General features: G+C 39.8%; 1 protein-coding gene across 1 annotated transcript in view; it reads left to right on the forward strand.

Moving 5' to 3' along the window:
* LOC118773336 (inactive N-acetylated-alpha-linked acidic dipeptidase-like protein 2) overlaps positions 1-27,905 on the forward strand; it is a 237,138-nt gene that overhangs the window by 188,124 nt on the left and 21,109 nt on the right. The window contains exon 11 of the mRNA XM_036522222.1: positions 10,137-10,232. Within this exon, the coding sequence (XP_036378115.1) occupies positions 10,137-10,232 (96 nt within the window). The remainder of the gene's footprint in view (positions 1-10,136; positions 10,233-27,905) is intronic.

Here is a 27,905-nt window from a genome sequence, read left to right on the forward strand (position 1 = left end):
CTGGATTCAGAAAGAAATAGATTATCGGTAAACATACCATTACTGATGAAACAACACAGTGATGCCATGCTGTAAAAAAACAAAAAACAAAACATATGGTGTTCTTTTTACCATTTACTTTGTAGACAGTACATTAGGGTACATTAAACACACGTTGTTTTCATCATAGAGACTCATTTGCTTTTTTTAAATCCAGGGAATATGCACCCATGCACAAATGCAACATTAATTTCATCCAGGCTTATTTGTACATCTGTCTCATCCTTCAAACATGCCTGGCTAAGCATTTTCAGGCTAATACTGGTGTGAAAGTAACTGTGAAAGTAACCTTTTCCTGGCATTCAACACATCAGACTGAATTAGAGTACAGGGAGGTTAGACTGCAAGGAAGCAGGATCCCACTAATAATCCATAGCACTGTGCAAGGCTCTTAGGCTGTGTCTTGTGCAGAGAACAGAGAACAGCTTCAGGATTCATCCCAGTCAAAGCAGCTGTATTGAAAATGACACGCTTGCTTCAAGGCCTTCCTTCCCTTCATTTTTATGCAGGGTTTCATCTCCAGAAAACTTGAGCTTGGTTGTGAAGCCTGGAGCAACCACTCCGTTTTCACTTCAACAGCAGTTTTGTCTTACGAACCAACCTGTCTTTATGGCAAGCACAGCTAGCACTCACTGCCACTGAATACAAACTGTATTTTAGTGGCACAACACTTTTATAATACTTTGCCGCAAGAATGCATTACATAGGCAAGCATGGAGGCAATGCATTTGTGGTCATGAACGTGTATTGTATGTATGCGGATGCAAAATACATTGATATTTGTGTGGCTTTATGTTTTGATTAATGTCAGGGATGGTTAGCTGTAGCACTACCATATCTCATAACTCAGGGGAGACAAAAGCATTTAGCATTTGGAGGGTGGTTCTGCTTTTCCTTCAGGCTAAACAAAATAAACCTTAGGACTTTGGACGGTTAAAGATGTATTTTTTATTATGTATGTGCCTTTGCTCCCATTTGATTGGCTCATGTTTTATAATTAAAACCATATGGCTTGATTTCTGGGGTTTGTGCCACTATCCTACGGATAAAACAACTTGTTTTAGATAAACTGTGATTTAAAAACACAGTGGCTTAAGTCCTCGTATCTGTAAAACACAGCAAAACACAGCTAATTGGACATGACACTTTCAAGGAACTTGTCCAGATATGGCACTCTCAGTACAGTAAAGTTTGTCTCACCAGATGGCCTTGTTATTCTGAGTCACATTCTGTTTCCCTATATTTTAGGGTCAAAATTTAGTGCAAGATCTGAGGTATTTGTTAATGTACAAAACCCCACCAATTTGTCACCATTTCTGTCTTCACACGCAGGCCTCTTTTTTTAGTCTGTTGTCCATGTTACAGCACTGATGCAAATTGTCCTGAAAGTAGGCGGTTTCCTTGAATGTGTTCAGGTTTCTGGCCTGAAGGTGGTGGTGTACTAGTGTATGCAGAAGTAATCTAATTAGCAGCATGAAGTTGCTACAGCTGGATGAGGAAGCTGCCCAGCTGCCCCTGATGTGAGCTGATCAGATGGGTTTGTCCGCTGGTGTACTTCATTGAATTGACGTTTCAGTCAGTCTCGTCCCAGCTATTCCTGCTCTGCCATCTGGCTTTACCAGATGCAAGTGACCTCATTTGGAAAAGTGTGAATGTGTGTAAGTGTGAGTTTGGATGGTCTACATTTCATGTGTGCCTGTCTACCAGCTACTTACAGAATGTTCTAGTAAAGTTTTAGTTGTACGGCTGCTACATGAATGATCCTCATATCTAAATACTTGTCAATATATTTTGCACGGCGGGCACCTGCATGTAGAAATCATGAACTTTCAAAAGTGTTACTTTCAAAACTGTTAAAAATGTCAACAGTGTTTAGACAGTGGAAACACACTAGGGGGAAATGTACCTGGGTGAGAGACATCTAACAAGTCTAACAATCAGTTGTTGCCTCTTTGTTCGTTGCATTCTTTGAAATAAATGAATAAACTAACAAAATGGATTTTATCTTTATGCTGGCTCATTTAGACTGGTCCCACTTATCAATAAAATTACACCAATCAGTGTCAGTAGCCATAAAGTGTTTTGAAATCCAAGAGCAGAGTTACCAAAAACTCATAGATGTTCCGAAGGAATGACCAATGACAATTTTTACAAGGTATTCACAAAAACCTAATGCATATGAATAGACTCTGCCATTTCCCGTGAACTCTTTCTGAAAAACTTTTTAACTGTAAAAGTATGCTCCCTGCATAATGAACCTGGTTTGCCTATTTATTATCACATGGAGTTTTTTCATGGAGGTCACAGATGAGAAATTTTGCAGATTCTAATATTGACATGGAAAAAAAGCTAGTCTGGCTAGGGGGGGTATTGCTGCACCCTGTTGGTTAACCCTTGGCTGCTAAACCAATGAGATTTTGATCGGTAAAACCTTTCAAATATGAAAAATAAACACTTTTGTTTGTCTTGGACATACTGGTTGCATAAAACTGCATGGTGGTAACACCATCCTTTGTAGAATCTTGCAAGTTGGTGTGCAAATGCAATGCTTATCTGCAAAATGTACAGTACCTGTCGTACAGAGGGTTAGGGAAGGGGCATTAGACAGGGCCAAAATGCTGATGGAAGAGTGGGGAAAACAAAAGTAAACAGGCACTGCAAAGAATGAACTATAACATTTAACCTTGTGTCATGAATTGAGCATTGAATAAAAATGCTAGTTAGCAGTAAAATGGTCAACTACTGCAGGAGGAGTTCTTGCTGACAACAACAACAACAACAACAATAATAATAATAATAATAATAATAATAATAATAATAGGATAGTGATGATAATGCTTTTCAGTGAAGTATACGCACTATGAGGTGCATACATGCTGTATTATAAACAATAAGACGAAGAAAAAAGAAAAAAAACTATGTGGGATGGCATTGTAAGACATCAGTTGTTGTAGATACTGTAGCTGATAGCTGAATCAGCCAATTAACACCCAGGGACCTGTAGACAAAGCCAAATAAAGCCAGAATTGAAAAGATCTAAGGCAATTTATTTAAAGATTGAAGGTCTAATGTGTAATCGAAGTGCAATCAAAAGGACCCTATTGTTTGAAAGGCAGCTAGTCAATGACTCCCTAATTCACTAAAGGCTGTATTTAGCACTCTATCAAATTGGAAGACTAGGGTTACAAAGCCCAAAGAGAAGTACCAACCAGATCTTTGGACAAAAAATACTATTTCTGAAACAAAATTATTAAACTACACTCAAATGGAAAAATAAAATGCTTTTGTTGTTACTGTTTCTACATGAACATTCAACACGACATTAAATAAGACTGCATTGAGTCATGTCCTGTTTTGGAGTCTGTTGTTATAAATTGTTAGAAAATTTTCTCTTTAACTGAATAGATTTAGCCTGACATTGCAGTTCTTTCATTTCAACTGGCCTACAATAAACCATTTCATATATTAGAAAGCATTATTTCAAGGGGGAAATGAATGCATGGGGATAATTGGAGATATCTTTTTATTTATGGGTATGAGACATTAATAGCTACCTGTTTTTTTTTTTCCTTTTTTAGAAAGCAAAAACAAATAACACCAGTGTTGTTAAATTCTGTGTCCTAGAGGAAATCAAACAACCACCTCCAATTTCTAATTTGTGTTGAGCAGTTCAGGACCCCACTTTTCTCACTCTTATTATGTAGTGATATGTCAACGGCATGGCAGTAAGACAATTGAGAACCATACTTTTGCTGGCTCAGATTCCACACATGGCACCACTGTCAAGCCATTGAGCAGAGTACCATTGAGCTTTCAGACTGGTAAGCTTTGTATGGCCTGCTGAATGAGAGCATCGGCCAAGCAAATGAATTTGGCTGGGTCTTGGTTTTGGCTTTAGAAATGTAGTAAGTCTCCTGAGTGCTCGCAGCATGATCATACATGGAGAGAGGATGCAAAGGGACGTCTGCAAGTGTGAGGCCGCACCTTAAACTGACCTGAGCTCCTGCGGCACTTACTGTGCAATGTGTGTGTGTGTGTGTGTGTGTGTGTGTGTGTGTGTGTGGGGGGGGGTCTGAGCTACTTCCAGCTCTACTTCAACATGAACATCTGCTTGGATGGAAAGGATGTGTGCTGGATGCAGATTTGTCAGATATGTTTGCATTTTTAAGTCCACAACTCAGAATGACCCTGGAGGAGTGTTGTCCTAAAAAGAACTCCCAGTCATTGGGCCTCACGCGAGGGAAGAAAGATGTCCTCTCCCTTTCCCTTTCCTCTCTCCCTTTCTTTGTTACAGATGTAGGTTGAAGTGTGTCATATTACAGTATCTACATTCATCCATTAATTTGGCATGTTATATAATATGTGTACTGTTTAGACACATATGCAAAATATCAATTGGAACCTCCTTTCTCCATGTAATTCTGTTTCAAAGAAGAACCTTGGTGAAACAGTTCTCTACAAGCCGCGACCCCCCAAATAGAGACAGTGCATACAACTTCCCAACAGCACAAATAACACCGTGTGGGCCCAGCACTCCAGAAAATAAAGGGGAGCTCAGCAGGAGTTCTATTCTAGGGGTGGGAAATCCCCAGTCAGTGAAATTTGCCACAACTTCCTCAGCAAGTACGCCTGAGGGGTTGTAATGAACACAGCCTTACTTTCCCATTGATTCAGAGTTTTTGTAACAGCCCAAACCACTGACTCCTACAAAAACTGATGGGTAGCAACCCAGACAACCTGGTGATCTGAACCTTGTGAGTAACACAAGTTCCACGCAGCAGCTACATAAAAGGTCTCCCTGCCCCAGATGATTGGGGGGAGTTGATGTGGTAAGTTGACTAGTGAATTGGTCATAGAGGAATAGTAGACAAACAGTATTGCTATGGGTTTGAGAAAATCTTGGGAGCATCTGCTCATTGTCCGTTACACAACTGGTTATGCCGTTAGAGATGGGCACAGAGGCAGCTATGACAGAAGATCAACCTTTGGTCTCTCCTCGTCTGTGCTTTTTGAGTGACTTTTTATCAAAGCCACCACTTGTAGTATCACCACGGTAGTGGTAGCAGCATAAGCAGCTGAAATGGCCAGTGAACTCAGCCCTCCCAAATTATTTATAGTTTGAGAGTGAATGAATTTAAGAAGCACCTGGATAAAAGCAATCATTTCTGCAATCCATAGCTCATGCGGTATGCAGGGACATTTTAAAACTGTAAGCAGGCCCTCATATTAAGTGATGTACCTCATTTACAGGCTCGTATTTATTGGATTCAGTGTGTTTGTACTTCAGTTCATGCACAAAGGCATGGTTCAATCACTTGAAAGAGCTGTGGGCTTTTGACCTATGAAATTGTGAAAACAAGATAATATATGGGGCCTAACGTATTTCCTAACACAAATTACAAGAGCCTGTTTTGAATATCCTAGTTACAGAAATATGCGAAGTGTGGTCTGGATTTCAGAAGGCTGAATAATGCATTTTTCTTTTTTAGGCGAATGCAACTGATTTAAACCTAAGAGTGAGTGATTACAGACATGCTCCAGCATGTCCCCAGATGGGAGGAAAACAGCCTTTGATGAAGCCTGCTTATCTTGCATTTGCTTATTCAGTGCAGGGTAATAATTAAAGTAGCATATTTGTATCTTTCCTATTCTGAATATCAAATATGACTAAGGTTGTCTCTTACCTCTTTGCTACATTGACACTGCTGTTCATGAAAACCACTGGACTTGGATCTATTTGCCTGTGAGTGGTGAAATTGGGTTTTCTATGAAAAGTGGTTCATGCTTTCATCATTTAAGGGAAAAGTTAAGGTGTCTAAGCTCTTAGTTAATTATTTTGTTGGATGTAATGACAAGTCATTTGATTTCAGTTCATTCATTTGCCCTGTAGTATGCCATATGTGCATCTTATACAAAATGTACAGCGCAATGTTAAAGAAATGTTTCCATTTATTTTCATACAATAGTAGTTATTAATATGTCTTTTCAGGAGTTCCACAAAATGCAAAACGTGTGTTTTCCATAAAAATACATTTAATTATATCTGTTGTATTATTTGTTCCAGGACTTAGTTATTGCATGAAATTTGAGCAATTGTGTCCATTTGGGTCAACACCTTTTTTCTGGTGATATATTCATGAACCTTGGTGTATGGTTGTTGGAATTTTTAAAAACAAATGTACTCAAAACAAGTTTTTACCAAGTTCAAGTGGAATTTGTCAATGAATCCCCTACAGAACACACACAAACAGGGCCGGTGTGCATGATGCCCGGGCCCGGGACACCACCCCATTTAAAATAAAAATACGCTTGACAGCACACTTGGAATATTCAATGGCATGCTTTATTGTTAGGACAACTGAAATGTCATTCAAAAACATTAAAAAAACAGTCAGAGTGTCATCTGCCGCACCTTTTTGGTAGCAAAGTCATGTATTATGTCCATAAAGTCCAGATTCTGCGCCAACTGGCTCTATTGAAAGCAGTGCCAAACCATCTATTCTGTCTTGAGACCTAGTAGATCACAAATAGTTTTTTATAGGCTTCATCTTACTAAACGCACGTTCACCACCTGAGACAGTCACCGGCAAGCACAGAAAAATGCACAGTATGACGCACAAGTCACCATAAATGCTCTGAAGATTCAGTACATATCGTATACACTAGCTAGTGTGTAAGGAACCTGGCATGTCTCGACCTTATAATTAAGGGCAGATAGGTAGCTACAATGTTAGACTCAATAGTTACAAGAGTTTAAAATACAACAGCTTAAAGTAGCAAACTATTCCAACCGCACACTAATAATAAATAATGCGGAAGCGGCAAGTCAAATTCAGCAGCTGACAGTCTCGCAGTTACCCTACTGAAACAAAAGTTTAGCAAGATGGCTAAACTACCTCACTAACATCTAGTAGGGTTCTCATTTCACTAGCAAGCTAATTTGCTGTTTTCAAACAAGACAGTGCAATGGGGAAAGTGCATTCCTCACTTCAAGTTTTAATTTCCAGATAATCTCATTAAAAGAACAGTCACAGCAAATGACCAAGCATGTATCCAAAGCAAATAATGTGAACACTTCTGAAAACATTTAAATTTGTCAAAATATTCCACCAATCAATGGCCAACATTTATGAGTGAGGATCACCCTCTCTCCTGCCCCCCCCCCCCCCCCCTTCCGGCTGGGCCCGGGACAACTTCCCCGGTTGTCCCCCCCAGACGCCGGGCCTGCAAACAAATGCACACACATACATGCCCGTGTACACACACACACACTGCTTTTACTTAAAAGAAGGATTTTTGTGTGTCTCATATTTTACCTATTGCAGAATCCATATTTCACTTGAGCTCCCAATGTTAATTTTTACTTTGAAGTCCCTGGTTGATTAAATTAGCGATAGCTGCATGAAACGGCGGCTGATCCAGTTTCCTCCCATGCTGCTCTGCTTTAGTGCTTCTGATTATTCTTTCTCATAGTGGATGAATATTCATGCGCTTGTTGCCAACAATAGCCCATTAGTTCTGGTGCTGTGAAATGATGTTGCACTAAACAGCTCAAAGCACTTGCTGCAGAGTACCCCGTGCTTCAAAGCCAGGGTTCAGAGTGAGAGTGATCTATAGCTTCACGCTGATTACTCCATTCAAAGTATCATTTTCCAGCTTACATAAACAGCGTGTTCCCCTCTTCAAGACAGAGAGACTATGATTATTTTTATGTTCCACTATCAAGCAATAAGTACGATGGCAGTCATTCTAGGATGAGGGGCCCCCTACTGGTGAGGTTAGAATCCAGCAGCTGTTGTGTTTCTGACCTCCCGCCTATGTTTGCTTGCTGGGTTCCCTTGGGAGAATCTCCAAAAGTACAGTCTTCAGCAAAGTGGGAGTTCAAGAGTTTGACTCTGAGGATCCCTGCCTTCACCGTTGAGAATGCAAGCCTGTTCATCTTGTTAGTGGTGAACAAGATGTTAGATGCCTGCCACGCCCCCCTGCTCCCTGTGACAGGGGACTCCCTTAACCTTCTCAGATGGAAACACAGGCTATTGACACATCCAAACAACTGCTAACACCCATGCCATTTTTCTCACGTATTAACATCAGTTCAGACTGAAAATGCTGTATTGCTCTTTTCTCATACATAGGCAGGCTGTACAAGTGTTTGTCATTGGAAAAAATGCTGTGCACCATACAGTGTAGTCATGTCATTAAGACTGTAATCAGCAGCGTGATGCATTAGGAAAGATAAATGTTTGTTTTGGCACTTTCCAGGGTATTGGCTGCCTCAATTGCAAACAGAGACAAAGCAACATTTTGCAATAGATATCAAGTCCTATCCAGGTGGCGCAGCTGCAGCAGAAATTTGACTGGCAGAGTGACACTCAGCGATAGGTTTGGCCACACAAACGTCTCCCTGCTTCTCGCTTGTTTATTCAAGAAGGCCCAAATCGCTCTCCAACAAGCCCTTTGTTTATCCCTCTCAAGACCCCACATTCTCGCTCAGAAATGTCAATGCTATCAGAATTCTGAGAGCCATTGTATGGGGCCCATGTCTGTTCCAGTGCAGAAGGATGTCCTCAAAAAATAAAATACATTGTACAAAATTGCTGTGTATGAATAAGCACTACTCTTCAAAAGCAGAAAATCAAAGCAGAACACGGCAGGCCAGACATTATAAAGCGCTTGAAATATTTAGCAGCAGATGTCTGATGAGTCCTTACAAATAGATCTCATGGCTTCCAGTCTTTCCAAGATCATTCTGCCTGAGACATCAAGGGCTGTGACTGTGGGAGATGAAAAAACAGACTTTGCAATCTTGCTTGCTTTCTAATGAGACCATCTTGGCTCCCACCGTTAAGCTGTATTCAGGTTCCACCACAAAGGCATTTAAAAGCACAACCGCAGCAAAGTATGTCTCTAGTACTTGTTCCTTTAGCACATTTGGCCAGTCCATTTACTTTTCTTGCTTCAGGGTCATGTCTTCTCTGCTTTAAACCTCCTCTTGTCCTCTTGCAGTGATTAAATCCTATTTTTGTCTGTTTGGTCCCAAAATGTGGGGTCTCCGCTGTCAAGCAGACTCCTTGGCTTTTTTTCATACCAGTGGGGAACAATTTTTTTGTTCGTTCAGTGTTCAGTACAGGCTTTCATAAATAAAACACTTCTGTCCATAGCCCAGCCAGTGATTCAGGGTCACAGTGACTCATGCTATTGTCTCTCAACTCAGATATTAATATTGAGATGGTGGTAGAATCCTGTTGCTCTGTTCATTCCCTCTCCGCCAGTTTAAATCAATTTTACTTTTAAATTAGACGGATGACAGCATGGAAGGGTTGCCACATCTTAGAGATGATGATTGTTGTTAGGACAAACATATATTGGTGTGTGATTTCTTCCTGCCTAAAACCAGCAGGCTGCCTGAAAAGCTTCATGAGGTTCACGCACATGCCTGGAAAATACGGTACGTGAGAGGACGTGATGTGTTGGCTCAAAACGATGGGTCTAATAACTCATAATATCACAGCCCAGATATGGTGTTAGCAAAAAGATTTATGCTAAAATGAGAGGGCCTTAATTTCAAGGCAGGGGCCATTATGGTCATAGAAACGTGATATGTTCACCACCTCATATTGACTGTAAGCAGAAGCAAGATTTCTCTTTATAGATTTTGGGACAAAGATGGATACATGCAATTGAATAAAGGATTTAGAGAGGACTTAAAAATGAAACAAACACAAAGCCAGTGGAACTATCTGGCATTGATGTACTGCACTGTTAGTGTCCTCATTGCTATCATTATATGTGATTAGATGAGATGGTGAACACAAAGACACTGGTGATTCAGCTTTTTAAACTGGCACAGCATAAACTGCATGGGACAATCTCTGATGTGCTCTCTTAGAATGGAAAGGTTTGCAGTTCCTCCACTATCTCACATCACCAGTGAGGGAGGGAAAAAAGACCAACAAGAACAATCAACAAGCGAACTTTAAACAATCTGAAATTCATCTGAATGTTTAAACCCAAGCCAATGTATTGTATGAATAAAATCAATCTCTGACTCTTAAGGGTTCTCTCTCTCTCTCTCTCTCTCTCTTTCTCTCTGGCAGAAAACAAGCTTTCTTTCTGAAGCCATTTTCCCCACCAATTCATCAGCAATAGAAAACTTAGATCCCTCCTTCAACTTCCATGAGATCGCTGCAAAGGTAAGACAGTCCTTCCACACACATTGAATCAAAGGTTACTGCGGCTGGGAAGCGGTTAACTCCTGTACTTTGTGAACTAATTCATGGACAGATTCTTCACTGGGTCTGACAGGGAAGGTGTTTGTTCTCATTTTAAATCATGAATACCACTAACATTTTGCTCACATTTCCATTTCTCCACATTGCAGTGCTTTCCATTTCCATTTTCAAAGACGATATCAGGCTTTAGCCTGAATTCCACTCAGAGGATTCAGTCAACCTCACACACTCCCATTCATCACTGGAAATGTGCACATATTTTTGGATCAAACGCATCAGTCTGACACACGGTTAGTGTATGGTTCAATAATATAGCAATTTATGAAAGGCGTTCCTTTCTTCCTCCTCTATTTTTCTCTGGAACACATGTCATATTTGTAAAGACAAGACGCCTACACCCCAGAAATAGAAGAAAAAACACCAGACAATATAAAAGACAGTTTGGGGATGTGTTCTGTTTCACTAGAAATCCAAAACACCACCTCTCCTTAACAACCAGTATTCTTACTCAGGGGAAAGCGCTGTAGGCAGCAAAAAAAAAAAAATCAAGGCAAACGCCTCACCTATGATGGAATCAGAACCCCTGCTCTGTGCTGTTTTATTTTATTGTATTTTTTTTTTTTGCTGTTTTGTTCCTTCTCTGCCATGTCAGAGTCTCTCCTCTCTCCTCTCCCGTGGAGGGAAGTGATTCCCCCTTGCTCCCCGCTTCTGAGCAGTTGGGATGAGACTGACAGCCGTCTTGTGCGGATTCTCACTGAATGCTAATTTGCTGACTGGTTGCTGTGGCCTGCACCATAGGAAGCAGACCCACTTCTGGTGGGCAGCAGCGCCTTTCAACTCCCCACCCCCCTAAACCCCCTACCAACCCACTACCCGAGGGCTGTCCATGTGTCCGTGAGTGGAGGCCCCAGTGTGTGCTGGCCGGAGCACTGACATGTCACTTTATTAAAAGCAAACAGTCACTCCTCCCATCTCTCCCCGACACTGATTGCTTGGCTAAAGGCTCAGCCCTGACAGCTCATTTTTCACGCTACCTTCTCTTTGTCTTTAGAAGGACAGGTTGCATGTTTTTGTAAGCACAGAAAAAAACTTGTAAAAACATTTTTTGCTCTACTCATCAGGAAGCATGTGGAAGGAAAATATGACTGTCATTAAAACCATCTTATCACAGCTATCGGAATAATGTTTTGTGCCACAAATAATTTTCACTGAATGTTAATAAGAAAGAAGAGACTTCATAACCTGACAGCAAGTGAGAAAAACATAACACCGGACTACTGGAAAGGATGTGCCAATCAAAGAAAATGCAATGGACACATTTTTGAACTTGAAATCATGATTTGGAAGTCAGAATGTTACATTTTTTGAGTGCAAGTTTTGAGTCCACCCAAGTTTTAGAGAAGGGGGTGGATAAACTTAGAATTCAAAGAACAGAATTGGAAATGTCAAAATATCACACTTCTCAGAACAGTGGGCAGAGGGTTGAGAAACTTATTGAATAGCAAAAGGAAAATTCTCTTTCAGACCATTGTGTGTCCTTTTTCAAAGTCTCACACACACACACGCACACACACAAACACGCACGCACGCACACACACACACACATACACAAAAACACGCACACACACACACGCACACACACACACACACACACACACACACACACACACACACACACACACACAGAGACAGTATGTACATTGACAGTGTTGTCAGAAACACTTTGAAGAGCCAAGATTGTCTTATCTAGGGACCCTTCTGGATCTCTTGGGATTGTGCAGAATAGGATACACATCTGCTACATCCAGAGCAGCAGAGAGAATAAGAATCACTTTAACTCTGCCAGAACACCTTCTGAAACAAAACAAAAACATTTTTTATTATTGACACAGGCTACAGTATATATTGCCCGTATTCACCTTTCACAACTTCAAATCACCATAATGAACCCTGAGAGGCATCTTGTTGCTCTGCTTCTAGAATAATATTATAGAAAAGCTCAACGCTGTAGGTCACTGAAATCCCATAATATTTCCTCATTGTTGTTATTATAAAAATCCCGCAACAGTGAGACTCATCCAGCTACATATCTCCAATGTTTGTGAAACAGTAAATATACAGTATAATTAACCCACAGTATGAAGTAGGTATTTGATAGCATGAGGAGATAGGACAACATTTTTAGTCTGCAACACAAAAAAGTCATTTGAAGAGGGCTTTGTCATTGTAAGGTTACAAATGCAATAGTGAACTGCAAAGTGGAAAAATTACAGTCATTAATGCATTTAAGCCTTGCCTCCTTTTTCTGACAGAAGCTTATTCTGCTTCTTTTATAATCAGATCTGTACTTGATTAGAGATGGTTTGACAGATTCAGAGCTGGTAAAATGAAGAAAGGATTTAATATGATGTCTGGTTTAAAAGTTATTTTACAAACACAACTTAAAAATCAAAATATTTAGACATATTTAAAGTCTCCTCTATTATCTTTGGAAAAAGATCATATCTAACGTGTTCCTTCAACTCAGTTTTCCTGATTAAAACGGTACTGTTTACTGTACATTATCTTTTTCTTCTAAAAATATTAATAAAATAGTATTAAATGTCTGTCTTTCTAATACACAGCCCTACTAATTATTTCCAGGCAAGACAGCTACACAAATGTCCAACCTTTGCAAGTGTCTGTTAACTCAGTTGATAACGGGGGCCACTTTACCTCCTCATTGTCCTAATTATGCTTGTTCTTCAGAAGGACAGTGAGCAGCTCCTCATGTTTTTTTTTTCTCTTCCATACATAGCAGCTATTTCCACATAGTGACTGTTGGGCAAAATTTAACTAAATTAAATTTATTCAATTCATTTTCCTGCTACCTTAAAATAGCTTTAAAATGGGTGCAATAGCGTTTCAGTGGGGTTGTGGGGGAAAAGCCATTATGTTTATTCAGTGATTGTTTCCAGCAGACACAGATAAAATCCCTGGTGCTGAGAGGGGCCACTGCACCACTGCAAGCACGAGGCTTTTCCTCTTTTTTACCTCACAGTCTCCCAGGACGGACATTGCTGGCCGCATTCTCTCCTTTGTTATGGGGGAGCCAGGGGATCTCTCACTGGGTGCTGCCTCCCCACGTTCATTTTTCAAGGGAGGTTTTTGGCCGCAGCTGGGGGCAGTCGACTCCACGCAGCTAATTTTTAAAGTATGAGCCACGTTTGTGTTGGCTCTCCTTGAGTTGGCATCCAAAGCTGGCGTGGATAGTGGAGAGCCCCATACACGCAGGCATACTGTCCCCCATGCAGCTCCTCACAGCAGACTCTGTGTCGTGTAACCCAGCAAATCTCTCTCTGAAAGGCAGCGTACGGTCATAGGAACAATTCTGAGGCATGGCTCAGCAGCCATTCCTTAGTGTGTTCTTTAAGGAGGAACATACAGTACACGTACTGTCTAGCTCAGCTGAGTACAATCCCAGAATTCAACAGACTCTGTACCTTTGATTAGCCCTTCTAGTTAAGTCATACCTCTGTTATTTCCCCAGTAGAAACTGGAGTCGGGTTTAAAGTAAAGGCTTTTGCCTTGCTTATTTTTTAATTAAAAATGAGTGATATGTTAGTAATTATTCAGAGAAAACCTTTTGACCTACTCCTCTTTATGGCCAGTTACTGTACTATGTTCAGCTATCTTGTGTAGACTATATCACAGATATTTTGTATATTGACCAGGTAGTCAGCTCCCTGTGCTTCATATTAAAAGATGCAACTTTCTCTGCAATTATTGATGCGTCATGTGTTCTAACTCTCTGTCAAAACTCTTAAAGATGTAGCCTGAAAGTGAACATCCATTGCTAACATAGAAACACAGACAGCACTGGCAACTGTTGTTTCCAGTTATAACATCTAAGATAAGGAAGTATAAAGGAGGTAATTCATGCAGGAGACCAACATCTGTGATAATATAGAATATTCGCAACTATGTTTTGTCATTTTGATACAAAGAGGATCATCACTGCAATAGAGAAGAAAGTGAAAAACAGAATTTTATCAAACATATCATATTTCATGCAGAGAAGGACAACCATGCCACATACCAATGTTTGACCAATAAGAATAAGCTGGTTTGAAGGAGAAGGGTGGTCCCCCAGTGAGATTGTGTTTGCTCCCCGGGAGGGAGATTGGTGGGCTCTGTAGACTGTCCCTGACAATTGTCAAAGTTGCATACCTCCCTGACATAATGCAGCGGTGACTGTCTGACAACGCATGTTCAACCACCCCGCTGAGGTGCATGTAATGAAACTGGCAGCCCTCAGCTCGGCTCTTAAACATACACTGAGAGCCATTAGGGAGGTGGAGTGAGCTGAGTGTCCTCCTTTTCAATTAGCTGGACTGCCATGGATCCCATGCCATTGCCTGTCGTCACAGGAGCAAACAAAATCATTTATTTATGTGTCCCTCATAAAATACCCTGCAAATAAGTGCCTGGCTGCTCAAAACGAATAGGACAGGTATACTGATCGACCCAGCCACGCTGTGTAAAGACCCCATTAACCTGTAGTGGAGCAAGCGATGGGGGGGTGGGGGGGTGGGGGGGCAGAGAAAGGCAGATGGGGCGGATGTGAGGACAGAGGCGCAGTTGTCAGGGGGAAGAGATGGTTTTAAATGAAGCTGCCATTGAACAAAGGGCTTCATTTTCATGGGATCTCTGTGCGAGGTAAATCAGGATGGATGTCGCCAAGGAGAATATGTGTCAGGCGGAACCCAAGGCGGGCTTTGTAATGTGTCGGAAGGAAATGAAAATAGCCAGCTAAAAGTGAAGCCACTACATTGTATTTAGACAGGCTGAGTGACTGGGGAGGGAATTTGGGGTGGGTGTCTTGGAGTCGAAACAACACTAACATGATGGTTGGAGGGGGAAGGTGGTGGCTAGTACCACCATGGGACTTGTAGAAACATCTCAATCATCCATTCCCAGTTTCAAAGTCAAAAGAGCCTGTGATGTTATTTAAACCTATTTTGGCCCAAGTAGTACAATGGGTCTTAAATCACACACTACACAAGAACACTTTAATTGAGCTCATTGTGTCATTAGTTAGATTGCCTTCCTTGAAAAGGTATATGGAGATTAGGCCAACAGCTGTATCTTCGTGCTCAGCCTTAACAGCCTCCAGACACACACTCAGGCCTAACATCCTGAGTGATCCTAATGGAGGTTGGCAGGAGCATGCAGCCTGGGCTGAACATAATACACATTTTGTAAATTTCCCCTGCTGCCTCTTTTGCATTAGTGACCAGCGAAGATGTAATGTGGTGTGAAAATGGCTAAACTCCAATTTAATTTAGCAGCATTATCGATGAACAAAATTCTGTAATTATCCAAATAAAACCATATGCATATAGCATTCCCCCCTCTGTCGGACAATGATACTCACCAAGTGATTTTATAATTGTACTTATTAAACACATAACAGAAGAGTGAAGAAAATCCTCATGGACTTTTTTCTTCCTCCAATCAGATATTGTCCCCATAGCATTAAATGGTCAAGTTTTTTTTTTTTTTTTTTTAAAAACACGTAATAAAATGAAGAAGCTAAATGAACATGCAATGCAGAGATTTGTGTTAAATGCCTAAAAGTTCTTCAGCGCAGAATGGATGGAGATAGTGTGAGTTGGCAAGTACAGCGGAGGTGATGTAATCAAAGTGCCAACTTGATCTTGAGACAGGACAGAAGGATCAGGTCAGGGTTGGCAAAAAGCTTGTACATTTTTGCATACAGCATGGCACAGGTGCAATGGGCTCCACAGGGATGAGGGAGGGGGTGTTGTGTGGAAGGGGGAGGCGGGTATCCTGCTGACCATGGTTGAATGTGATAGGACCATCAACTGATTTCATGTGGAGGTGTGAGTTTTACGCTGATGCTGAGTGCCACTGAGAGACTACACCCTTGTTACATAATTACCTGAGAATGTTCAGGAACTCCCCTCAATGTCAAGGCACACAAATGGCCCCATAAGACCAGAGAAGATTTGACACAGATTGGTGCTGAATGGAACATATTTTGAACAAACGCTTACACATAAGACAGTCAACAGTGTGCTCAAAATTCCTATGTCACAAATAAATCCTGGTTACTGAATCAAAGTTCATCACCAAACCACACTGCAATGACAATGACATCTCTTTGAGAACTAAATACAGCAGTTATAAAAAGGGTTTTTGTCTCCCAGTGAGCCCGGGTATGTCTGATTTGATGCTGAATTTTATCGCTGGCTTCATTTTAGGTGTTGTTTGAATGAAAATTGTTAGTGAAGTAGTGGGATTTTACCATCTTTGACTAAGTACTGTGCTGTACTTTGAGACCATGAGACTGGGTTTTCTGACAGAAGCAGCATATGTACTGCATTCAGCACACCATTTATTGAGAAGTGTTCAAAAAATGGAAAAGTGAAGGAGGAAACCAGCCTGTCTTGTTAATTTGAAGTGACTATTCATATGCGTCAGAGGAGCTCTGTCAGACTCGCTTCTCCTAATTGTCATTGATTGGTTTCCTTGCGAAATCCGTCATGTGTAACTCACCAAGATAATCATTTGGCTGCAAAGAAGAATCACAGAGAAGACTTCATGTGTGGATTTAACACTCGGATGAGTTGAGGCTTTCCTCCACAAGTAGTCAAAAGAAATGTTGAGCTATTAATTGAAGGGAGGGGCAAAACATGTTTTAGTGCTGCTTTTATGCATCATCCTGCTTTAAGCAAACCGTGTCTGAGATCATTTTTAAAATCATCAAATTTTAGACGTATAGTCAGACACACTAATCAAAATGATGTGCTTTTTTACATGCAGCTGCATGTATGCCTTTGACATGTCATCATGTTTTACACATATTCAAGTCAGCTGAATATGCAGTTCTCAACTTAAAAATGCAAATGTCTCCTTTACCCTCTCATTAATTTAAATGAGATAATTTCCCTGGAGTTTCCAAATATGCTGTTTGCAGCAGGACGCCATGGCACTACTGTTTAGCTCATAGAAATGGGCAGAACCCTGAGAAATGCAGGAGGTTTTATTTTTTTAGCTCTGGTGGTTTGTTGGTCAGGACTCTTTCCGATCTCCTTCCTTGCCATCCACGATACTACTGTAATGCCAGAGTTTATCATACTCTAAAATGTCACATGACGAGGTGTCTCGCAGTGATTTTCTCTGACACACTGGGGTTTTACTCTGTCCTCTGATGACAGTCTTTGAACCTGCTCTGCTATCACCTGGGTAACACAACGGCCATCTCAGTGTATGAGAGCTGACACCAGCCGATTGACATACATTGTAACAGAGCGTAATTTGTCCGCAGATCCGTGCCTGTTCGGGTATCTGTCTCGTCAGTTCCCAGCGCAGCTGGTCCTCATCCATCACAGTTTATGATTAGATGCCTGCAGAGTGTGGAATCCTCTGTTCAACAAAAGATTGGAAATGCAAAAATCAAGCTGATTAAAGGGTGCATTCCTCAGTTGTGTCTGGGGCTCTGTTTGGACTACATTCAGTTCATTTAAAAAATTGTCTTTCACCCTTTGAAATGAAAAATAAAACTGCTCTCATATGTTTATGAGATTATTATTATTTGTAATAGGCTGGCATTCACCTTCTCCAACAATTACACCAGCTTCTTGAGGCCCTGCTTTACCAACACTAATAGTCATACTTTTATATAGAATGGCTGGTCTTGAAGGCTTTTGATGCATCCTCCAGGTTCCATTTTGACTGGTGTGGATATCAGTGTGTATATATATATATATATATATATATATATATATATGTATGTTTTCTGACATACTCCTTATTATAAATGTTTTTTATTCAGTTTTATGAGAAATGGAAAGGAATTATTCTTTCATCCAATCAATGTTGATGGTGTCTTCTGTGTTTTTTATTATTATAACCTCTCCTTGAAGGTGTTTGTAGCTTTTCCTCTAAATACATTAGTCAAATCAGTAGTGGACGACCCTACAGTGTTGTAAGACTAAAACACTTTTTTGGAAAGGAAAAACACGTTTTAGGATAAAAGACAATTAACAGTCTGAACAGCATCTATAATTAGGCAAAATTGCCTAAAATGAAACAAAAATTAAAAGATATGTGCAGACCTAAATCCTAGTCATTACATCATTTTATTTTCTGTCTTCCTCTAGGAGAAGCATTTCAGTGTATGCAGCTGCGGTGTATTCAGCGTATTGGAAAAAATAGCTTGGGACCGTAATATAGGTGCTCAAAATTATGTTTGTACAGCATTAACAGAATGATATATTTCAATTTTTAACTTCAATGGCCCACCTGTGCCACCACCTGAACAAATGTTTGTAAGAATATTTGACTCTCTATATTAGGCATGAATATCTGATATTTAATTGGGAGAGTAATAACAGTAGCATTTCTCTTTTAATTTCTGTAAAAGAGACTTTCATATAAGACCTCTCTTGGGACACTAATGATCAATATCTGCTGTGATTTTAATGCTTTATGCTCCTAAATCCCCTGTGTGGGCTTTGCATGCACTGGATTTGCTTTTAATTTCATTAGTAGAGTCCTTGATAAAAACAAGGTTGGATGTGCAAAGTGCCGTATGGTGTCAGAAGTCATGTTAACCTTTTGTAATGTGTAGACAACAGCAGCCACCTGTTGCATGCCTGAAAGGAATCATTTTGGCCATTGGCTCATTGGCTCCATCTTTGCATAGGGAAAGAGTTCTGGAGCTGTGCATAATGTTGTAGTTGTCCTTCTCTTCCTTTTCTTCTTCTTCTTCTTCTTTTAATAGTATTAATTTGGTAATAATTTGTTTGGAAAACATCCTCATCCAGGGCATCCTGCAGAGGTTTATGTATTATTCATTTTGGCATATACAATGTGTTACTGAATGTGATTATGTTACTGAAGCAACATCCTTGCTCAAGAGTAATGTGATAGTGTCTTGAATGGGTATTAAATGTCCATCTCTCTGATTACAAGCAAAGTTTCCTAATCCCACAACCACATTGCCACCAATTAGCTTTATTACAGGATATACTGTATCATACACATTTTGTTTAATGAAGGAATTAGTAAAAGATCAAAAGGCCGTCCGGAGCAAAACAAAGGACGCGATGGTGACTTAACATCATCTTAACATCTTAACTGCATTCTAAGCCCTTTAAAGTGGATAATTTACATTTATCATCACTTCAGTTATGTTACCATATTAATGCATTTTATGCTTTCTTGCTGGTTAAGGCTCACTTCTGTTGTCATCTGAAAGGCATATCAAGTGTTTTTCCATTTGCGCTTTAGAGATGAGCTGAGACAGACAGCATTATCATCAAGTGTAAATGTAAAGATAACATGCAGAGCTGAGGTCTCTGCCTTACTCAGTCACAGAACCAAGTGGCAGTCACATTATGACAGAATCGGGCACTTCAACCCCGCCAGCCTCCTCTTTCGCTTTTTTGTTTTTTTCTCTTCCCGCCATCTCCAGCAGCAGGTAACGAGAGCCTTGTTTATGTAAGTATGCCACCTCTGCAGCTGACTTGGCAGAGTGGTTAGTCAAAAGGAACCCTGGCAAAACTTGATTGGCTCATCCATCACAATTGTGGATGAGGCTGCTCCGGGGTTTGGGGATGTGCCTGGAATTCAAAAAAAATCAAAGGCAAGGCAATCAAGCAGGGGATGATTGGCAGCAGCCAGAGAGCTGCCATTTTATTGTGGTTTTAGGAAATTACATATGAGGCCTGGGTCCACAGCTCCTCAGGGACCTGTCAGTAATGTTTATTAAATAGTTCCGTCATCTCACACGCTTTCTCCACGTTTCCTCACAGCCCACCGCAGGAGTTCGGGAATGCCTGACACCCACCCCCACCCCCAGAAGGCACGTTCACACAATGTCCTGAATGCCTGGCCAATAAAGCACACTTTTATGTGTTACTAAAATGCTTCACACATACAGTTTTTCCCCCTCACGTGACTGCAAAAAAATACCACTTTAGCAGTTTTTGCCCTTCATCCACTCCCCTTTAGGTTTAAGGGTACTAGCACCAAGCACATGGGAGGACCTGGCAACCAGTGACAATGGCATCAACACGCCTTTGAAATATCCTGCTCGTGTCTGTGACACGTTTCCAGTTTGCTGGTGGACCATATGGTTCTTGGAACCACAAAGTGCATTTGATCCCTTTAATACCAACCTTCTTTCAGATGTAGAAGGTAAAAAGAAGTTAGATTACATTTCTGGCACCAAACCAATTCCTATGTTCCCTGCACTATAAAGATTGCCCTTCCCTTTTTTTCCACCAGATGCTCCAAATTCTCAATGTCATTTGAACAGGATAATCTAAGACTTAATTTTCAAACCACACTCATCTGTCCTGAATACCCTTTGGATTTTCAAGGTGTAAATGAAGCTTAAAATGTAAGAGAAATGAGTAAGCTTGATAATGATGATATTTCAGTTTTGAACCCATAGTATAGTGAGTAAAAAGGACCATATATATATATATATATATATATATATATATATATTATATATATGGTCAAACTCTTTATTGGATATTGTGATATGTTACCTAATATTAACATAACTAATGTTACCTACCTTTTAACATAATGTGGGTTAATGTGTGTTCAATCTGCCAGCAAAATATTGAAAAAGATCATTTTGTCCTGGAGGTATGCCTTTTTTCACTTTCTCAAAAATTGAATTATCATGATTGTTTTCCAGAAGATCTGAGAATGTCTTAATAAGACAAAATGGAGTATCTGCACACAGTGTGTTTAATATACAGCATGTATCGAATGATGGATGGTTTCCCAATGTATAGTCGCTGCATTCTGTGGCCCTTGCGCAAAATTCATTACATTACATTTGCTTACCAGGTGCTCTTATCCTGAATGACTTATATGCTTACAATTTTTAAAAGTTATCCATTTATACAGCTGAGTATTTTCCTGAGGCAATCCAAGTTACTTACCTTGCCTAAGGGTACAACGGCAATGCTTTCCTTGGGAATTAACCCGACAACCTTTGTATCACAGTGCCATTCTGCTGCCCTATAGAATTCATTTCCCCTCCTGCTTTTTGAGTTTTATCCTAAACAATTCAGATTTAGTAGTGACAAGTCTGATGTGTACAACATTATCATCTATTGGGCAGCATATTGTCATAATTGATCAAACAACTTGGAAATATGTTGTCTTCAACAAATTCAATTTAAACACCTGTGCTGTTAGAAAATGGCTGCAATTTCTTAATTAGGTTTTAATTACTGAAATAAACATATGCATGCATCACAGAAATTTTTTTTGTGTTTTGTTGTTCTAAGGGAAGCTTTTTTGTGAAACTAATGGTTAATTGCTCCCTGGAATTGCCAGATGCTTGTCATTAAATGCTGTTCCTTCATTCCTGTTCCCCAATAGTTTGGAAAAAACTTTTATCTTTTACACAGTTCTGATGACTCTGAATATCCAGATGATCAACAGCAAAACATGCAAGTCAAAAACATTATTAAACTATATCTCTAGGGTTTATAATATTTCCAGGGTTTGGATTCTGGTCTGGCATTTAAAGAAAGAAACTGGACTGTGTCTGTGCAAATTGTTTCACCAAAAGATGTTTGAGAAATGAATAATTTGCCAGAGAGGCGGTGCGGAGTAATGTGATTTGGACAAATTTATTTTCATCCATAGTCTTGGGAGACAGGTTGGTGAACCCTGCCCTTGTTTATGTTGCTGTGAGTCTGCTTGTATTGTTTAAAGTGATGATAGCACAAATAACACAGCAGCAGAGTGCTCTGTAACAAGCCTGCTGTAACCACCAATTAGCCTTTTCATCAGAGAATGGCATTATTCACTGATGCTGGATTTGAGACTGTTTCCACCAAGGCTGAGCTGTTGTAAAGTAGTAATTAGAAGCATGAAAAGCGATAGCGGCTTCATTGTGCAACGTCGCTAGTGAAAGCATCAACATAGACAGGAAAACGTCCAAGAAAACAGCTTTGTGTCATACACATCTCATTGAAAACACAACTGACACAGCCGTGCTTTTTTTCAATCATTACAGAGCAGGAACAAAAATACAGCGGAAAAAGGAAAAATATAATGGCCACATTCATCACTGAAAGTAACAGACAAAAGCACTTTGCAGTTAGATTGAACATGGATCTTTGTCTGGAACAGAGCAGCAAGGAGCTCTTGTGTTCAGGCTAACACACTGTACAGTGGCATGAGCTGGCGTCACTGGCAATCTGTCTTCTTTAGTATTTGTTTGTTTTTAACTTCTGGTACATGCTGCCATCTGGCATCTTAAGAAACAGAGCAGAAGGCTTCAAGGCAAGTATTCAATCTTCCAAGACATATTGCAACAATAAAGATGTGCCCCAATGGTCATCAATGTGTTAATTAATGAAATGCTTTATTGGGAGATAGAACTTTCATGTGTTGTGTCGAGAGATTTTTTCTTAGGCTACTCCAAAGCAAAACGCCTTAAAAAGAAACTACTAAGGAAGTAACTTTATGTACTTTGCATCCTTTCACAGCTATATTTGTAAAGGCATCATTTGTATAAATGTGTGTTTGTGTGCCTCAATTGTGTGTGTGTGTGTGTATGTACACAGAAAATACAGCAGATATGCAGAGAATACAGCTATCCTCTGCAGACACAAATAGTATGTGGTAGTGGATAGATAGATCCTAAATCATAAGGTAGACAGGCATAAGATCATTTCTCATTTCATCAAATAGGCCCAGATTGTGTCCTGATGCTGTTCCAGAAGATAACATTATGTGCGTTGAATTGTTACATGTAAGCAATATGCAGTGTCTGCTCTCAACCCTTTACTAAAGTATAAGTATTATAGAGGTTTTTGCCCTCATCTTAGCAGTCAACATAATGGAGGAAGATGAAAGAAATGACTCTTTGACTGTCCAGTTCTTGTTCCTTGCTGGTGGGAAATGTGTTTGTGATGGAAAGTGCATTGCATTGCTTAATGTGCTGGTGCTATTTATGTGTTTGAATGAGAGCTTATTTAGGTTGTGATAGCTTATTTAGCTTTTGTTAAGTTTTAGGTTAGATTAGGTAACTTATTTATAAGGCAGATTGCCTTGATTATATTTGCCAGTCATTAAACTCATTTTAGATGTTTTCCTTTCCAGCAAAACTGCTCTGTTTCTTTATTATGGTCATAAACATTTGCAGACATTTAAACCGACATTCACCAATAACCTTTGTCAAGAAGAGTGTGTTCTTTGCCTTAGTTGTAGCTTGCATTTCATATTTTACTCTACACGACATAAAATGTCATCTACATTATATCTAGGAATGATTAGTGATAGTGCTCTCAATAATTGCACCCGTTTATTGCCATGACCCCGCAAATATAGTTGAGAGCCTACGGGATTCATTTATTTACCAAGGCCCTTCTGTTCCTAGTGAGATGACCTTCCATATAATTAAAGGGCTTGCACCAGTCTCTGGTAGAAGTATTATTACTTTATTTTAAGACTCTTTGGTTGAATATGTCAATCAAATTTTGTTTGAGTGCTGCAGGATCTAATCAGGATTGCATGAGGATTACAAAGATTCTCTCTCTCTCTCTCTCTGTACATTCTCTAGAAACTTTTTTTGGAAGTGTTGTGGCCCATATTTAATCCAGTAAAAAGCACACTGACCTTAACATTGCAATTAATTTTAAGCAAGTCTCTTACATGTTCTTGAAATTGATTGGCATTTGCTTAATCAAGCAAGAAATGTTTAAAATACATGGAACAATCAAATGTTTTTTTTCATATTCCTATTCCCTTTTCCCATTTCTCCAATGACAATGATAAAAATAGGCAGAGGTGGTGACAGCACACTTTTTGCACATGCTGGAAATGTTTTACTAATCTGGAAACGTCAAAATTAAAACCTAAACATGCAAACAACTAAATATTAGAATTGCAATGCCAAGGCTGAGTAACCTGTGCATGGTCGCATTGTCTCTGGCTTAATTGTGTAGTGCTATCAGAGACTAAAGGCAAAGAATAAATGTCAAATAAAACATTTAAAGCCTCAAAAGAATGCAGATGAATGCCAAGTGTATTTACAAGGGCACACTGCCCCATTTAAGTCACTGGAGTAAAGATCATTTTCAAAAGAGGCTATAAAAGTGGGTTTCATTGCAGAGGAATGAACCAATGGAGGTTAGGGGGCACTTGACCAGTGTTCCTGTTGAGTGCTTATGATATTAGGTTGAAACACTGCAGGGGTCCCCTTCAACAATGGACCTCCCCTCTGGAACATGCTATTGCAGGAGGCCCCCACCTATTTGTTCAGGGCTGGAGAGATTCTGAAATTAGGTTGCGACAACAGTGAGGGTTTTATTTTGTTATTTTCTCTCCAGTGATGGAAATTGGTCTGAAATCATGAAATATAATTTGTGCATTCTGAGGAAGGGCCCCAACGATCACTTTTCATATGCTTTGGTAGTTACACGACCCCTCCAATTCCATAATATATGGGGCGCCCTGCCCCCAGTTTTGCTTTCCATTTCAGTTCCAAATGAGGCCTACGTTTCGAGTGGAATCTCCTCAGAACCTCTTCAGGTGTGGGGAGTAACATCAGTGGCGGTTGGTGAGCTGGAAACAGGAGAGACTGAAACATTACCTTTAACTATCATTACTTTCAACCTGTTCCCCTTTATCCTCCTTGATTAACAATTAAAAGAAATAATTCACAGAGTAATTGACACCAGTGTGTAAATAGAGTAAATGATTATGCTTCAGAAACAGCGCAGATTGTCTGTAGTTTGTGCGCTATTGCAAAAGCTACAGCATGAGGTTGTTTAATTAACAAGGATGGCAATTTGAACAATTAAGTTGGTAAGTAATCCCAGAGCTTACTCTTAAATGTTTCACATTATAGCTTTCTTGTGTTACAAAATTCAAATTACAAAACGGAGCTAAATTTAGTTAGATCGATGTAAATTGCTGAGAATAAACTTTTAGGTTAGGTTGAGTGCAATGAACAATAATGTTTAGAACACAGACCTTACCAAAGCTATGATATGTCATGAGCATTTAATGTAATTTAAATAAATAAATGCCATCCTTGTTAAACAATCTCACATTGTAGCTTTCGTAAGCACACAAACTACAGACAATCTGCACTGTTTCACGAGCATAATCATTTACTCCATTTATGCGATTGGTGTCAATTATTCTGTGAATTATTTGTTTTATTGTTAATCAAGGAAGATAAAGGGGAACAGGTTGAAAGTAATGATAGTTAAAGGTAATGTTTCAGTCTCCCCCGTTTCCAGCTCACCAGCCGCCACTGAGTAACATGCACTTGGCTGTTCATTTTTCTGAAAGGAAGTATTTTGGGTGTGAGCATTACCTCAGGTGCTGTGTTTTTGTTTTTCAACTAACTTCCCCAGGATGCTCTTTGTGAGGTGATGGCAGGAGACTTGGTCTTTGTGTGCAGCGCATGTGTATGTGTCATTTTTGATTCAGAGAGTGGGAGTGTTCTGAAAAAGTGTATGGGGGGTTATAGAAGGACATTCATACTTCTATTTGAGCTATTTGAGGGCTGTACACAAGAACCCACTTAGAACAACTATTGTAATGCTTCCATATTTTGAAAGAAGTAGAAAGCCCAAATCTTCTGACCACTATGCAATCCCACAAAGCTGGTTTTCTCCCAGAAGGAACAGGATAGGTCTTCAGAACAGCAACATTTGCAGCAGTTTCCTGTTTTTTCAGGTGCAGGTGTACACGTCGTTATCTGTCTGCTGGCTGCTCAACAAAAGTTGTGGCGCAACAGCGCCAAAGGAAAACACCAATTAAATGAATAGATGGTGAAATCTCGCATAAACAAATCTGACAAACAGCACTGCAAACACCTCCGCTGCCGCTGACCACAGCCCCAGTGATGACCTCAGATAAGGCCGAGTGGAATAACACAACATGAGAAATGAATCACTTGAACATGATGTCGCATAGGCGAGAGGGATTTTTTTCACATCTGCACTGGGAGGGAGGCTGTCTGCTGCGAATTAGTATACGCCACTCCATCACCAGGCTAAGCTTCTCCAAGGGAGCCCTCTGCTGTCAATAAATACTAGATGCCTTCACTCCACCTCTCCTCCAGGTCTCTAATATACACAAATATATTCCCTGCAAACCCCTGCGGTACTTTAGCATGTCTTGGAAAGGAAAGCAACCAAGATTTAAAACCTGGAGTACACACAGACTGACAGGCTCTCAGGGGCAGGCAAGCTATCACATTCAAAGCTGAAGGGAGAAAATAAAGGTAGGAGTTTGCAGAGGACAAGTTGACTTGGTATGCTATGCACAACCTGTAAATAAGACCAGGTTTAGAATGGATGTTATATCTGCATACAATAGAGAAAAATGTGCTCATTCTTATATTATACACACATGGTATTTCTTCCAGAGTGTGATGCTGTGGCCATTTCACATAATACATTACAGGTGACCAACATTTTTGAGGTTTGGTTTATAATCAAATGGCCTATTTTGTCAGGCTTTTTCAGTCTCCTGTTGCTGTGTCTGCCATTGTTTTACCATCCTAAAAATACAGATCCATGAAATTCTGGAATGTGTCACACATTTGGAGATAGGATGTTAGCATTATTTTATTAGCTGTGACCTCACATCTGAGGCATTAAAATTATCATGAGCAAGATGTTGTAATGCATTACCAAATTAATAAGAATGTGTTAAAAAAGTAAAACAAATAGGTTCCCATGGGAATTATGTAATAAATTCTAAATTCTATTCTAAATACTAAATACATGAGACTTTAACTGTTTTTAGCATCTTACTGTTTGTCAGTGTATGACTTTGGTAAAACAGGCTCATTTGGTTACATGGTTTTGCTGGCATATTTGTAGTTCAAAACTGTAAATTTTCAAAAACACTTAATCTTCAACCCTTCCTGCTACCACACTAGGCTCAATGTCATTGTTTACTGAAGGACAGGACAGGAGTCAAGACAATCTCTTCCCAAAGGATATGCAGTGCTTGAAAAATCTGGTTAGCAGTATCTATGGTCTTGTATAATTTCATTGTACTTGGCAATATGATTTTCAAAGATAGTCTCCAGTATAATGGATGTGTTATTTAATGTACTTTTCTAGTCTGGCACCAGATTGCTCATGTCCAAAAGAAAAGAATAATTTTATTTAAGGAAAATTTGGTGTATGCTTCAACATCAGAGCCCTTGTAGTGCCAGTGGCTATGAAACATTTATTACACTAATTGCTACTTATTGGAAATATTGGACAGGGCAAAACTGTAGGTGGAAGCATTTATTCAGAATGTAAGGTTTGTGATTTTACAGTTGTTAGCACCCTGCACACAACAAGCCTGAATATGAAAAAAGGGGAAGGGGAAGGGCAGGATGTACATTGATTTTTTTCCATTCACTGAGATCAGTGTGGTGTTATTTCTTTTTTAAATTATGTTTAAAACTGATATAGTCTATAGCCACATTATGGCCCATGTAAACACATACAAGAGATGGGTTATTAGTTAATAATGTGGTAATTGGGTAGAGGAGATATTGATTATAATCAAGTTAATGAGAGGAGTAGATTAGTAAAATTAAAAACTTAAGAACATTCCAAAATC

This window comes from Megalops cyprinoides, chromosome 2, assembly GCF_013368585.1.
Source record: "Megalops cyprinoides isolate fMegCyp1 chromosome 2, fMegCyp1.pri, whole genome shotgun sequence".
Classification (NCBI taxonomy): Eukaryota; Metazoa; Chordata; class Actinopteri; order Elopiformes; family Megalopidae; genus Megalops; species Megalops cyprinoides.